Genomic DNA, 14819 nt, shown 5'->3' with positions numbered 1-14819 from the left:
GTGATGTCATCCAACTATCTCATCCTCTGTCGTCCCCTTCTCCTCCTCCCCTCAATCCCTCCCAGCATCAGGGTCTTTTCAAATGAGTCAACTCTTCGCATCAGGTGGCCAAAGTATTGGAGTCTCAGCTTCAGCATCAGTCCTTCCAATGAACACCCAGGACTGATCTCCTTTAGGATGGACTGGTTGGATCTCCTTGCAGTCCAAGGGACTCTCTCGAGTCTTCTCCAACACCACAGTTCAAAAGCATCAATTCTTCGGCACTCAGCTTTCTTTATAGTCCAACTCTCACATCCATACATGACTACTGGAAAAACCATAGCCTTGACTAGATGGACCTTTGTTGGCAAAGTAATGTCTCTGCTTTTTAATATGCTATCTAGGTTGGTCACAACTTTCCTTCCAAGGAGTAAGCGTCTTTTAATTTCATGGCTGCAATCACCATCTGCAGTGATTTTGGAACAACTTCAAGGCAAAATTCCACATGGATCCTTTCATCACAAATCAGCTCTTTCATGAAGCAGTGTTTTAAAGGGAGAGTCGGTCAGGGGCTGTGACATCTTGCCCACAAGATGCAGGCACTGTCTCAGGAGTTCGACACAGATTATCCTATTGAATTCTACAGCCAATCTGCAATGCAGGTATAATATATAATTACCACTGAGGCAGAAGAAAAGAAAATTCAGGAGGTCAAAGGACTTGCCCTCATTTGTAAAATCCACCAATGGAACACCATGAATCAAAATCTCTGCTCTCAGAATCTGTTCTTTATGTTTGCATTATCAGGTTTGGTATTTTTTCTGAACATAATGAAAGCATATATACCAAGTAAGGGAGCAGGAAATGGCAACCCACTCCAGTATTCTTGCTGGGAAATCCCATGGACAGAAGAGTCTGGTGGGCTACGGTCCATGAAGCTGCGTAAGAGTCAGACATGACTTAGCAACCAAACAACAAAGGGAGCAAGTCAGAACTTTTTTTTTTCTGGCCACGTCATGCAGCTCATGGGATCATAGTTCTCCGACCAGGGACTGAACCCAGGCCTGCAACAGTGACAGTGTGGAGTCCTACCCACTGGACCACCAGGGAATTCCCAGCAAGCCAGAATTTCAGAACCGGCTCTCTGTCTGCCCCAGTGTCCCCAGTGTTGCCGTGTCACCAGGCGACCACTTCCTCCTCCACCATGTTCCCTCCTTTCCTATTCAAGCAGTGAAAACACACCCAGTACACGCGCTCCAACTCAGGATCGGCAGCACAGGGAAAGCTCATCAGAAACTGCGGTAAATCTGCATGACGCACTGGCATGCTCCCCCTTTCCTTTCTGTAAAGATCTCTGCCTCTGGGACTGGAACCTAAGTTACAGAGGCTCACAATTCTATGGGGAGAGACATGTAGCCTGGTTACTGAGAGCTCAAGGCCACACCACCTCAGAGGACAACACAGGCCAAAGGAAGTGGCCTTCGTTTGGGCGGGGAGGTGGGGCGCAGAAGGGAGCTTCAGGGTCTCCAAGTCGGGTCAAAGGAATGCCAAGCCAGGCTGTCCCGCGGGAGGACACCCAGGAGGGCAACTACTTCCAGCTAAAACATCAATAAGCTCATGCTTGGAACTTCCCTAGTGGTCCAGAGGTTAACTTTTGGCCTTCCAATGCAGGGGGTGTGGGCTCGATCCCTGGTCGAGGAGCTAGAATCCCACGTGACTGGCAGCCAAAAAATCAAAACATAAAACACAGAAGCAATATTGTGACAAATTCAATAAAAGCTTTAAAGATGGTCCACAGTGAAAAAAAAAAACTTAATAAAAATGGTCATGCTCACGTTTGCAGAGTCCTTGGTGGTTTGTCTGCACAATCTTTCACAGCCACCATCTTTTTATACCCTCATGACTCTATGGCATCAGCAAGGCACATTTTACATCATTTTTACAGAGGGATCCAAATTCAGCAGATACATGGAGACTTCAGGCTCTAAAACCAGGGTCACTTACAGCAGAGCCGGGATGAGAAAGAAGGCCTCCTAATTTCTAATCCCCATCTGTCCCCTACAGCTTGCTTCTTCACTGAAGCATACAAGGAAGATAATTAAAAGAAAAATCAATAAATAACATTAATACAACAAAGAGAAAAGAGCGAAAGAGTGGGAATTACCACTTTTTTCTAGTCTGGATGAATGGGTTCCCCGTTCCCTAGCACAGCCTCCCCTTCACACTTTAAAACATATTTATGGTAATTTCACAAGCTTACAGTCTGAATGCTAAGAAGAAACCAGAATTATACAAACATCTTTCCTTTCCAGAATAATTACATGGCTGGCCTTTATCTGGTTAATAGATTGCATTTTCCTCTCACTTAAGACACTATATCTACCTCCTAATTTTCTCATGAACTGAGGCTGAAAAGAAAAGACACCTGTTACAGAGAAATGCAGAGGTTTTAAAATGTTCTTAAAGACACCAGAGAGAATGCCTAGTTTCAAAATCAGTGGCAGAAAATGCATGAGAGACAGAAGTACTGATGTGTTTTAGTAAAATCTGTATTTATCTTTACACAGACTGAAGGAACTGACATAGACTCAGAAAAGACACACCGGTCAAAATGTAGGGGTGTGTATGTGAGTGTGCACATGCATGCGTGGATGTGAGCACACTTGCATGTCTCAGAGTGTGTGGGGGAAGAGGACTGAAAGCTATCAATTTGGGTTCCTTTTCCTTTTTTCCCAGTGAAGGCTTGCTATTTGAGGCTTGCTACTTTGACATAAAAGATTTCTTATTAATTTTTATTTTATATTGGGATATAGATACTTAACAATGTTGTAATAGTTTCAGAGGGACAGTAAACGGACTCAGCCACACATATACACGTATCCATTCTCCTCCAAACTCCCCTCCCATCCAGGCTGCCACGTTAACATGGAGCAGAGTTCCCTGTGCTAGACAGTAGGTGTTGGTTATCCATTTTTAAAAGAGCAATGTGTACATGTCCATCCCAAACTCCCAAATTTTTGAGAAAGCATTTCAGAAATTCTGCCTAAAGTGAACTGTCAATGCTTTAGGAAGGGACGGGGGAAAAAAATGGAGAAAGCCAAGATTTCCATATGAAATGGATCATCTCTGAATGGGTGAGCCTTGTTACCAAAAGCAGGAACAAATTCTCAGCCTTATCAACTGATGAAGATTCCCAAATTGAATGCCTTTTAGCCAAGCAACTGCAGCTATAAGTCATCAAAAAATATTCACAAATAACAAAATAACTACCTTATGAGAGTGAAAATTAAGATGGGAAATGTGCTGGTCTCCAAGAGGGGGGTGGATTTCTTTTAACTTAGAACCTCAATTCTGCTATTAAATAGTGGAACTTCCACACAGGAAGTTCCTCAATCAGCACTCAAGAGATCTGGAAGCCCAAATACATGAACGACGTATCTTCCTCTCTGCCTCACTTACTTCTCATTTCTGGTCAACAGCAGACTCAGCACAATTACCTGTGGTCATGGACTAGACACAGACAATGAATTAAAGCTTGAGAGTTGTCTTTCAGCAAGCAGAAATGTCTAGTTCATCCCATGCTTGTTATATTACAGCTATAAAAATCTCATTTCCCAGTACTTACTAGCTAACCTGTATCACCACTCACCAATTTCCAGAAAGAATCTGTTAAAGAACTAACCCATCCACCAACCTCGTTACATCCTCCACTAACCAATCAATTAACTGGAACCAGAGAGTGTTTTCAATAGAAAGACAAGATGATCGATGGGGATCAAAGAGCTTAAAACAGCATCTCTCTCCTCTCTGAGCTTGTGATTTAAGGACTTATAGGTCAGCTCTCTCCTGGGTGAAACATAAAGAGATCAAAAGACCACTTGCATTACAAGGTAGCGTGCCCCGGGGGCCAGAGCAACTTTTCAGTAAGTGCTCCCAGAGCCCAGAAGGAAACATTATGGATTGATGGGTTTAGAAGACACATTATGAAGAAAAAATGACTTAAATGGGGCCTTGAAGGATGTGCTGGCAGACAAAAATCACATGCTTTTCCACAGAAGGGGCTGGTGATTTCTATTGCATGTCCATCCTATACAACCACAGCCTGGGGAGATGAAATATCTCACACTAACTCTTAGAAGTTAGGCTAGGATGAGTTTGATTCCTGCTTTTAGTAATGAGGGTCTAGAATGAGGTGCTCTCAATAACTTAGTAAGACTGGCTTTTGAGAGTTAAAATGTAGAATCCACACATGACTGAACAAAAACCAAGATGAGCATAGCCACATAAAGAAAAAGAGAGAGAGACTGCCTCCCAGGCACTGAGCTGAGTCCATTACCTCGCTGATGACTTTCACATATAAGGGAATATACACTGCTGGGAATTCTTAGCCATGGAAGTCTGGAAGATGCCTACAGAAGGCAAAATTTTGTGACGCTTACCCATGAAGCCTACAGGAGAGAGGAAACTTTAGGAAACAGTGTCTGCGCATTTCAATGTTGAGAAAAGAGCATCCTCAAGTGGACACCGGTGTACCCTTGCTGCCACGAGACTCAGAGTTCTTGGTCTCCTGCAAGAGGGCTGCCCCAGGTGCTCTCAGCCTGATAAATATTTTTTTAATACATTGACTTGCACGTGGAATCTTTAGTTATGGCATTCAAACTGTTAGTTGCAGCTTGTGGGACCTAATTGCCTGAACAGATATTGAACCCAGGCCCCCTGCATTGAGTGTGTGAAATCTTAGCCATTGGACCCCCAGGGATGTCCCCAGCCTGATAAATATTAAGTGCTAAATTTACTTGTCTTTAAAAACAGCAACAATGTTAAAATTTTTTAGCTAGGCAAAAATTCATAATTTTCTAAAATATATATATATATATACTATCCATGCTATGTATGTATGCAAAAGTTTTTCTACTATGCTTGATAAAGGCTTGAGAAAGAACAACTACAACAACAAAAAAAAATGATGGAGAAATTGGAAAACATAAACTAAATGAAATGGGAGCACTGGATATGTAGATTTACCTGGTCTTGATTACAAACCCACACGCCCAACTTGGGAGGATGGTTTATGAGCGAGTGAATGTGCTGGTTTGTGCGTCATTTCCCACTGACCTGGCCTGTTAGCATCCTGACATCAAGCCACTGCTGTGAGAAACAGTGCTAAGAGCTGGCCTCAACAAGAAGACTCTCTAGAGCATGGTGTAACATGGCCCACATTTAGGCACCGCCAAGCTGCAATGGGCACAGTCAGGAAAGCCGCCCTCACTGGAGCCCTCAACACGACGGAGCACCGATAAGGGCCAAAGGCCTGTTCCCTGGGTTAGATGGACAGGCTAAGAGCACGTCCTCCAATCTCCCCACTGATATTTTTAGTTGCTCACTCATGTCCGACTCAGGGGACCGCATGGACAGTAGCCCACCAGGCTCCTCTGTCCGTGGAATTCTCCAGGCAAGAATACTGGAGTGGGTTGACATTCACATCTCCAGGGGATCTTCCTGACCCAGGGATTGAACCCAGGCCTCCTGCACTGTGGGCAGATTCTTTACTGTCTGAGCCACCAGGAAAGCCCTCCAATGAAAAACTGGCAATAATTACATCTACTTTACAGGACTAGGACTGCTGTGATGATGAATAGTTCCAAGCACTTAGAAAGGATGATGGATTTGCAGTTGTCATCCTCATAACCTTACAATCAGCATGTCAACAGGAAAACTACTAACCTAATGCCTTATGGGCACTTCCTCCACCACCTGTATCATCAGCCGCCCTCCTCCAGAAGATGGAAGTCTGCAGGTTATCAGCCATTGCACTGTCCAAGTAAGACGCGCCCACTCCACATACAGAGCTAAGGACTGGCCGACGTCTTGTAGCAGAACAGATGGGCTGAGGGCCCAAGAATAGTGCCATCAACTCCAAGCCTGGGGATAACTCACCACGTAGAGCTTGCGCCAGATGACAGCCCATTCCCGCAGCGTGGAGGTAAGCTCTTGCACGAGGGGGAGCTCCCCAGGAATCACGGTCTCGTTCTGCCTAAAGAGAACAGACACAGGCTCCCTTCACTCTGGGGGGATCGTCTGTGATTTTCCTGATGACATCATGATCCTCAGAACTCAAAGATGGGGATGGGGATGGGGCTGGTTGGTCTTGAAACCAAGCAAAACTTGTCCATTTAGGGGAGCTCTGGCAAGTTTTATCACATCTAGCATCCGAGAAGAGAGAATGAGCTTAACACACCGCGATTCTCAAAATGAATTGTCTCTACAGTGGAATGGATATGGAGTCCAGCCTCTACTTTCTCTTTTTTTGTTTGTTTGTTTTGCTTTGTTTTCTGGTATTTTTTGTTGTTTTTTTTTTTTTGGCTACGCTCCATAGCTTGGGGGATCTTAGCTCCTGGACCAAGGACTGAACCTGGGCCCTGGCAGTGAAAGTGACGAATCCTAACCATTGGTTGTTGCTGTTTCGTCACTAATTCATGTCTGACTCTTGCAATCCCATGGACTGCAGCACTCCAGGCTTCCTTGTGCTTCACTATCTCTCAGAGTTTGCTCAAACTCATGTCCGTTGAGTCAATGACACCATACAACCATCTCGTCCTCTGTTGTCCCCTTCTCCTGCCCTCGATCTTTCCCAGCATCAGGGTCTTTTCCAATAAGCTGACTCCTTTGCATCAGGTGGCCAAAGTATTTGAGCGTCAGCCTCAATCTGTCCGATGAATATTCACCAGGCTGCCAGGGAAATCCCTCTATTTCCCCATTTTGGGTCTTTCCAGGAACCTTGAGTACAGTAAGCCCCCTACATACAAACCTTCATGTTGCGAACTTTCAAAGATGCTAATGTGCATCCGGTTCCACAAAGGAACCAGAACCTGTGCCGTCAACATCAGGTGTGACTGACATCAGTTTGCCCTCTGTCTCCTATTGCTGATGATCTTCTATCTCCACCATCTCCCACTCCTCCAGCCAGTAACTCTTCTTACCTGTTGACTCAATGGCAGTGGCTGTATGCCAGCTGATGTACCGACTACTGTACTTTCCAAGGGGCTGTAAGATTATAGATGCTTCTTGTTTGCTTCTTATGTATCATTTGTGTGAAAAGTACTATAAACTATGAACAGTCCAGTACTATACAGCCGATGGTGTTAGCTGGGTACCTAAGCTAACTCTGTTGGACTTACGAACACACTCCCTGGAATGCAACTTGTTCATATGTAGGGGATTTACCATACCAAGCTAGGCTGGCTTCAGCAATTCCCAGGGATGGAAGCCCAAACTGAGTCCTTTCACTGGTTCTGCCAAGTTGCCATTTTACAAGTGAGGGTGGGCAAGTGGAGGGGTGTTCATGGCAGAAGGTCCTGGGGCTTGGAACCTCACACGAGACCTGCTGGGGGATGAAGTGGGGCCCTCTTTTGCAGCAGAGCTTGGTTTGCTTCTCATTGCTGGCTACCTGCACAGAAAACGTACATATACCAAACCCTCACTTACTCACAGTGCACTTTTAATACAAGGCAGACGTGACATTCATGCACATAAATCCTGTCTGGTATTTTTATGATTAGCAAAAGGAGAGAGTGAAAGCAATCTAAAGAATGGGGATTACTGGTGGAATTTCCAGACATCAATAAGAATACAAGATGCCCAATTAGGTTTGGATTTCAGATAGATTTTTAACTGTAAGTATGTCTCAGGAAATACATGGGACATGAATGTAAATAAAAATTACTTTTTACCTGAGTTTCAAATTTAACTTGACATTCTGCATTTTACCTGGCAACCCTAGTTATTGGGAACATGCCCCAAACTCTGCCTTTCCTCCAATGTGGCCGAGGCTAGTGATCCTGGAGGCTGCCCAGGAACAGTCCATCAGAAAAAAGATTCTCCAAAGACTTCCTTGCGGTCCAGCGGTTAAGAATCTGTCATTTAAGCAAGGGGTGTGGGTTCGATCCCTGGTCAGGGAACTAAGATTCTACATGTCCCAGAGTGTAACCAAAAATTAAAATAAATAAATAAAACTTGCTTCTGCTTTTTTTTTTTAATTAAAAAAAAAAGGTGCCGGGGGGGAAGGTTCTCCAGTAGGGGCAGGACACATGGTTTTGAGTCCTGATTATGTGTGAATTTGGGCACATCTCCATCTATCATCTGTAAAATGACGGTGCGCAATTCAGGGCTAAGAATGTTCTCTGTGGCTGTGAGCCAGTATGCCTCTGTGACCCACTCCTTTCTAACAGCCCTAGAATTCCTGCTCCAGGCTTTCTTTATTCTCTCCTTGATGCTCCTGCCCACTGACTCACCATCAATAAAGTGAATTTTCTCTGCAGAGCACAATCACACATATTAGTTAGTTCATACAATTTTACATCAAGTTCACAACCAGGGACTTCCCTGGTGATCCAGTGGTTAAGACTCTGGGCTTCCACTCCAAGGGGTGCTGGTTTGATCCCTGTTTGGAGAACGGAGATCCCACTTCACACACCACGCAGTACAGCCAAGAAAGGAAAAAATAAAAAAAGTTCAGGGCTAATGTGGGGCCAGATTTGTTTTCTCTGATTTGCAGGGGGAAAGCCCCAGGCACGCTGACTTGTCCAAGGTTCAGAGATAAATAGCACAGGTTGTAGCTTGGTCACCTGTCATCCCCCAAGGTTCCCAAAGAGAAGGTTTTCAAGTCTTAATGGCTAAAGAGCACCAAATGTTCATGTGTGTGTGCATGCACGCACGCACACACACACACACACACACACACACAGAAGCATGCATTAGTGAACAGCTGGTGCAAGAGGAAGATGCAGGCCCTCTATGTTCACTCATTATCTGCCTCCACTGTCCCAAGGAAGGATGCAAGGGAGGAAAAATATCAAAAGAGAAGGCAGAAGGAATGATGTCAGGAAAAAAATTTTATTTCCCTTTCATCCAACAAGTGGAGTTGAGGCCCTGAGACAAATAATGCACAAAATAATACCTTACGATTTCATAAAACCTGTAATGATACTGTACCTTTACCTCACCTGTTAGGCATTTTCCTACATTAGAACTTACCCGCGGTCTTCCACAGTGGCCTCTTTCAAATGGATGTACGTTTCAGGGAAAATACCCTGCGGACAAAAGAACTTGGGTTATATGCCATAAAAGTCCCCGTCCAACATACTCTGAGGAAAATGTAATTCAAAGAGACACGTATTCTCCAGTGTTCACAGAAGCACTATTTACAATATAGCCAGGACATGGAAGAAACCTAGATGTCCATCGACAGATGAATGGATAAAGAAGATGTGGTACATACACTATGTACAATGAAATATTACTCAGCCATAAAAAGGAACAAATTTGGGTCATTTGCAGTGATGTGGGTGCAGCCAGTGTCTGTCATATGGAGTGAAGTCAGTCAGAAAAACAAATAACACATATTAATGCATATATGTGGAATCTAGAAAAACGGTACAGATGAACCTATTTGCGAGGCAGGAATGGACACACAGATGGAGCAACGTGGTGGGGGGTGGACTGGCAGAGCAGCATTGACACAGACACACTCTCATGCGTCAAACAGGTAACTAGTGGGGGCTACCGGATGGCACGGGAACTCAGCCTGGTTCTCTGCGAGGACCTAGACGGGCAGGATGGGGAGGAGGGCGGGAGGGAAGTTCAAGAGGGAGGGGATGCACACACATACAGCTTACTCATCCTGTTACACAGCAGAAAATAATACAGTGATGTAAAACAATTATCCTCCAATTAAGAAAAATATCAAAAGCCCCTCAGTTCACTACAAGAGCACAAACAGCGGCAAGTCAAGTGGTGGGGGGGGTGGCAAGGACACCAGGACACACCTACAGTCTGCAGTCAAGGCTGCAGGGTGTCAGTTACATAGGCTGGCTACCTAAACACTGAAAACGTGTAACTGAATCCTGGGGTTCAGAGACCTCAAGATGAACACTTCGTAAATGAACAGGCAAACATGCCCAGGGTCAGCTCAGAGCAGTTAATAGATCCTAAAATGCCTCCAGATTCTATACAACATGAGGTGCTTCTCTTAAAGGGTTTCGGATAATTAGTAGATGGAGGGCTATGTACTTAGTGGTCCATAAAATTATGGTCATTTTCTAGACCCATTCCTCTCAGCACTTTCACTTAAACAAAATGCATGGAATCAATTAGGCCTGGTTATTTTTAGCCTTTTCCAGTCTCAAACTGCTCTCCATTCTAAATCCCTAAGAGGCAATTTGATGTCGGTATTAAGACACTGCCTGTGGGAAAACTATGCCTAGAAAGACCTAAAAGAAACCCTGGAAACTGGTCAGGAGCAATCTGCAAAACCGCAGACTGGATCTCACCCACAGGAAGCAAGCCATGGATGTGAGTTTTCTTAAAACCAAAAGCTTCTGTGGTTCAACTGCATGGTGTGCTCATCAATAAGCAGAAACACTGCCATTCAGAAAGGCACCGCTGGTCCCTATTTTACGGTACTTTTCAGGCCTGACAAGGAGAGGTTCCGGACTAACTGGAAAGTTCATTTGGGTTTTTATTTCATCTTATGGAAAAACCTAAATGAACTCTTGGGCCAACCTAACAGAAGAAGCTGTTTAACAAGCACCATTAGCTCAACTTGCTTGTAGCCCTGAGCCTGTTAAAACTGCGGCCCCGTGGACATGCCACGTCGGGGGCAGCTGACCTCAAAGGTGGGAGAGGAACAGGTCACACCCTGGGGACCCAGGTCAGAGATGCCTGTGTACTGAGTGATCCTTATTCGTTCAGAGCCAGAAAAACGAGTGTATTTCAACCAGCATTGGTTGTGCATCTAGTTTTGTGTGCTACGTTTATCTGAGCAATTCTCTCCTTTCTCCCTTTTAATCCTCTGCCAATAAAACAGGAAAACAGCAAGAAAATTTGAGACTGTGCTGCTCCCGGCAATGGTGATGACAAGGTAGATCCTGCCACTGCCTGAGTCAGAAGCAGAATGGCCTTCCTTTCCCTCCAGGCAGGAAGAACCAAAAAAACATATAAAGATACCTGCCGCTCCTCACTTTGAGAAAGGGGCAGGCATAGGGTACATGAGTGAGAAAGCATAATCCCAATCTTGTTACTGATAAAGACCCAGAACACACACAGAGACAAGGTAACATCAACCTCTTTCATGACAAGGACAGGATTCAGTGATTTTTGAAAACCGATCACAGAGTTAAACACTAACAAAAATTCAAAGTGTGTGTAATTTCTTTGGGGTCTGATTAATGGGTTTCTGAAGCTCCAGGTCAGTCTTTAGGATGCCAAAGGAACCTTGGGTGCGTCTTCCTTTTGCTGCTGCTGCTGCTAAGTCGCTTCAGTCATGTCTGACTCTGTGTGACCCCATAGACGGCAGCCCACCAGGCTCCCCCGTCCCTGGGATTCTCCAGGCAAGAACACTGGAGTGGGTTGCCATTTCTTTCTCCAATGCAGGAAAGTGAAACGTGAAAGCAAAGTTGCTCAGTCGTGTCCGACTCTTAGTGACCCCATGGACTGCAGCCCACCAGGCTCCTCTGTCCATGGGATTTTTCAGGCAAGAGGACTGGAGTGGGGTGCCATTGCCTTCTCCATTCCTTCCGCTAGATGGATGTAAATGTTTTGTTGATCCCTATCTTTGTGGAGAACCAGACTTGCCTGCCCAGTGCTCGGCTCACCTTGGGGACAGGATGCTGAGTGAAATTAGCCAGACACAAAAGGACACATGCTGTCTGACCTCACTTGTATGAAGGTCCTAGAGTAGTCAGATTCATAGAGACAGAAGAGAACTGGGGTTACAAGGACTGGGAGGAGGGAAGAAGGGGGAGCTTATGTTAAATGCTTATAGAGTTTCAGTTTGGGATAATGAAAAAGTTCTAGAGATGGTGGTAATGGTTTCACAACAATATAACTATACTTAGTACACCTCAAATGTACTTTTTAATTTTTTTTTCATTTACTTTTATTAGTTGGAGGCTAATTACTTTACAATATTGTAGTGGTTTTTGCCATACATTGACATGAATCAGCCATGGATTTACATGTGTTCCCCATCCTGAACCCCGCTCCCACCTCCCTCTCCATCAACTGTACATTTTAAAAGAGTTAAGGGACTTCCCTGGAGGTCCAGATGTTAAGACTTCACTTTTCAAGGCAGGGGATGTGGGTTCAATCCCTGGTGGGGGAGCTAAGATCCCACATGCCTTGTGGCCAAAAAATTAAAACATAAAACAGAAGCAATATTGTAATAAATTCAATAAAGACTTTAAAAATGGTCCACAGTAAAATAGAAGAATTAAAATACTAATTTTCTGTCAAGTATACTGTACAACAAAATAAAGCTGTCCAGAACTCATAAAAAGGTGGTGCATTTAATAACAATGAACCACTCAAAGTAGCAGTTAATCAGAAGCGATATTTTCAGGTTAAAATGAGATGTGAAACTGTTGGTCCCAAGGAATATCCTTCCAGAAGATTTTTCAAATCAAGAAGATAAAGGATTGATTAATTGTTTCATACACCTAAAACTTGATGACTATGCTCCAAATAACAGGGAGAAATCCAAAATAGAAACATTCGTAACCTAAGTGGCTTATTTTGTAATGGAGTCCTGGGTTGGATCCCTGGGTCAGGAAGATCCCCTGGGGAAAGGAATGGCACCCCACTCTAATATTCTTGCCTGGAGAATCCCATGGACAGAGGAGCCTGGCGGGCTACAGTCCATAGGGTCACAAAGAGTTGGACACAACTGAGCAACTAACACTAACACAGGCAGCAATCATAGCACATAATTTATACTGTGTATGCAGACATGATGATTTTCACATTAAGAGTTATCTATTTTGTTGCATTTCCACTGTTACTTGTAGGCATCACCGTTCCATGGTAGCATTTGTCCACTTGCAGCCATTTAATTGCTCTTGTAAATCTGAGACTATAGGCTTATTCTTTTTTTTTTTTTTTTTTAAATATTTGTTTAGTGATTTATTTTGGCTGCACTGGGTCTGGGTTGCAGCACTCAGGATCTTTTGTTGCAGCACAGGGGCTTAGAAGCCCCACGGCATGCGGGACCTTAGTTTCCTGACCAGGGATGGAACCTATGTCCCCACTCGACCACCAGGGAAGTCCCTGTAGGCATTTTCTGATGCCATTCTGACACACAGAAAGCCAGAATAAACCTAGGTAATATATTTCTGATTTCCAGCCTCTCTCCACTTTGTTTTTGCTTTCTCAGGGCAACCTATCCACTTGCGTTTAAAAAAAAAAAAAAAAAAAGAACTAATGATTTTCTAGATATTACCCTTATCCTTACTTCCACAATCCTGCCAGGATCAATAACCAGTTTCCGCAAATCTCTTGGCTTCTTCCATTTGCAAAACCACTAGCTTGTTTTATCACCACTCTAACTGATTAAGTCTGCTTGTAAATAACACCAGAAATTTCCACTGAAAACAATAGGCTTTTCAAATAGCTCTTCCCCTAAAGACTGACAAACAAGGAGACAGCATTAGGACAGCATTCCAACTAGGCTGGACTGCTTAATGAAGGCGTGGCAAAGTTGAGCAGAATTCATGACAGCTGACTTTGAATTCTCTGTTTTGCCTGATCTACCAGAAAGATATTTCAACTTGTAAGTCAACAAGTAAATGCATGGCCTTTGTTTGTCTTGTTATTTCACTGAATTACAAAGTTTAATTATCAAGAACTGAGAAAAGCTCTTACTGAAATAATTCTTCTCAAGAGTGAGACTGGAAGTTTGACAGGATTTTAAGAAAATGAATATAAAAAATTTAAAAACACATTGAGACTTTGTCATTTAGATCCTAGTGAAGCACCCCATCAACTTCCCAAAGCAGACAACAGATGGATTCTGGTGTATTAGGACATCATAAGATGCCTTAGAGATGCTCCAAAGAGAGTCTTACAGACTGCAGACACTGAAAGGAAAAACTGTGGTCTGGGACCTTGTTTCAACAGAATTCACCTGCATCAGTTAAAAATATAAAATTGTTTGGTCTTAAAAGTTTGTATGATCTTATCCGAGTGGCTTTTTATGAGGATTGGTGATTAAGTGACGTTAAGTATTGCTGCACTTGAAATTTAGAACTTCAAAATTATTCACTCTAATCCTGCTTTGAAAAATAACTTGTGCTTACGCTCAGTCATGTCCAACTTTTTGTGACCCCGTGGACTATAACCTACCAGGCTCCTCTGTTCATGGGATTCTCCAGGCAAGAATACTGGAGTGGGTTGCCAGGCCCTCCTCCAGGGGATCTTCCTGACCCAGGGATTGAACCCAAGTCTCCTGCAGCTCCTACACTGGCAGGTGGATTCTTTACCACTGAGCCACAGGGAAGCCTGAAAAATAACTACCACTTCCATAACTGTGAGTAAAATAAACACTGATAGAGTTCAACTGAAATCAAGAAGCAGAAGTAGCTGTAAACTAGGTTCCCTTGTTAACAAGCGCACTAGAAGAAAGTCTTTTGCTCTGGTCCTAACATGCTCTCATTCACACCAGAACATCTGCTGTCTTGGGTCCTTATATAAAGGCCCAGGGAAACTAAAGTCAGCAAGAGTTTACTCCTTTAATCAAATGATTTATCATTATTTTCACTATACTTAAGTAGAAAATGAAGACCCAGAGGCACAAGCATCTAACTGTGGGTATAAAAATTCAGCATCAGAATTTTAGGGAGGGATAAAAGGACTAAAACTGTGGGAGTGGATAACCACATTAAAAGCAAACACTCCTTTATTTTGGTAGATTATTAAATTGTCAGAGTTAATAAACTGTGTGTGTGTACATACACATGTGCAAATACTGACTGCTGGTTGAGCATCAGCAATACAGAAAGCTTAACTAG

At 43.7% G+C, this 14819-nt stretch overlaps 1 protein-coding gene across 2 annotated transcripts in view; it reads right to left on the bottom strand.

Moving 5' to 3' along the window:
- Window positions 1-14819, bottom strand: part of DOCK5 (dedicator of cytokinesis 5) — a 277587-nt gene that overhangs the window by 161344 nt on the left and 101424 nt on the right. For both annotated transcript variants that reach the window (XR_006266643.1, XM_043453375.1), the window contains exons 4-5: window positions 9013-9068; window positions 5917-6013 (exon numbers count right to left, since the gene is read on the bottom strand). Coding sequence is in view for 1 of the 2 variants with exons in the window: in XM_043453375.1 (XP_043309310.1) it covers window positions 5917-6013; window positions 9013-9068 (153 nt within the window). In the remaining variant the exon portion in view is untranslated. The remainder of the gene's footprint in view (window positions 1-5916; window positions 6014-9012; window positions 9069-14819) is intronic.

This window comes from Cervus canadensis, chromosome 30 (assembly GCF_019320065.1).
Source record: "Cervus canadensis isolate Bull #8, Minnesota chromosome 30, ASM1932006v1, whole genome shotgun sequence".
Classification (NCBI taxonomy): domain Eukaryota; kingdom Metazoa; phylum Chordata; class Mammalia; order Artiodactyla; family Cervidae; genus Cervus; species Cervus canadensis.
This window is presented reverse-complemented; position numbering and strand designations above follow the sequence as displayed.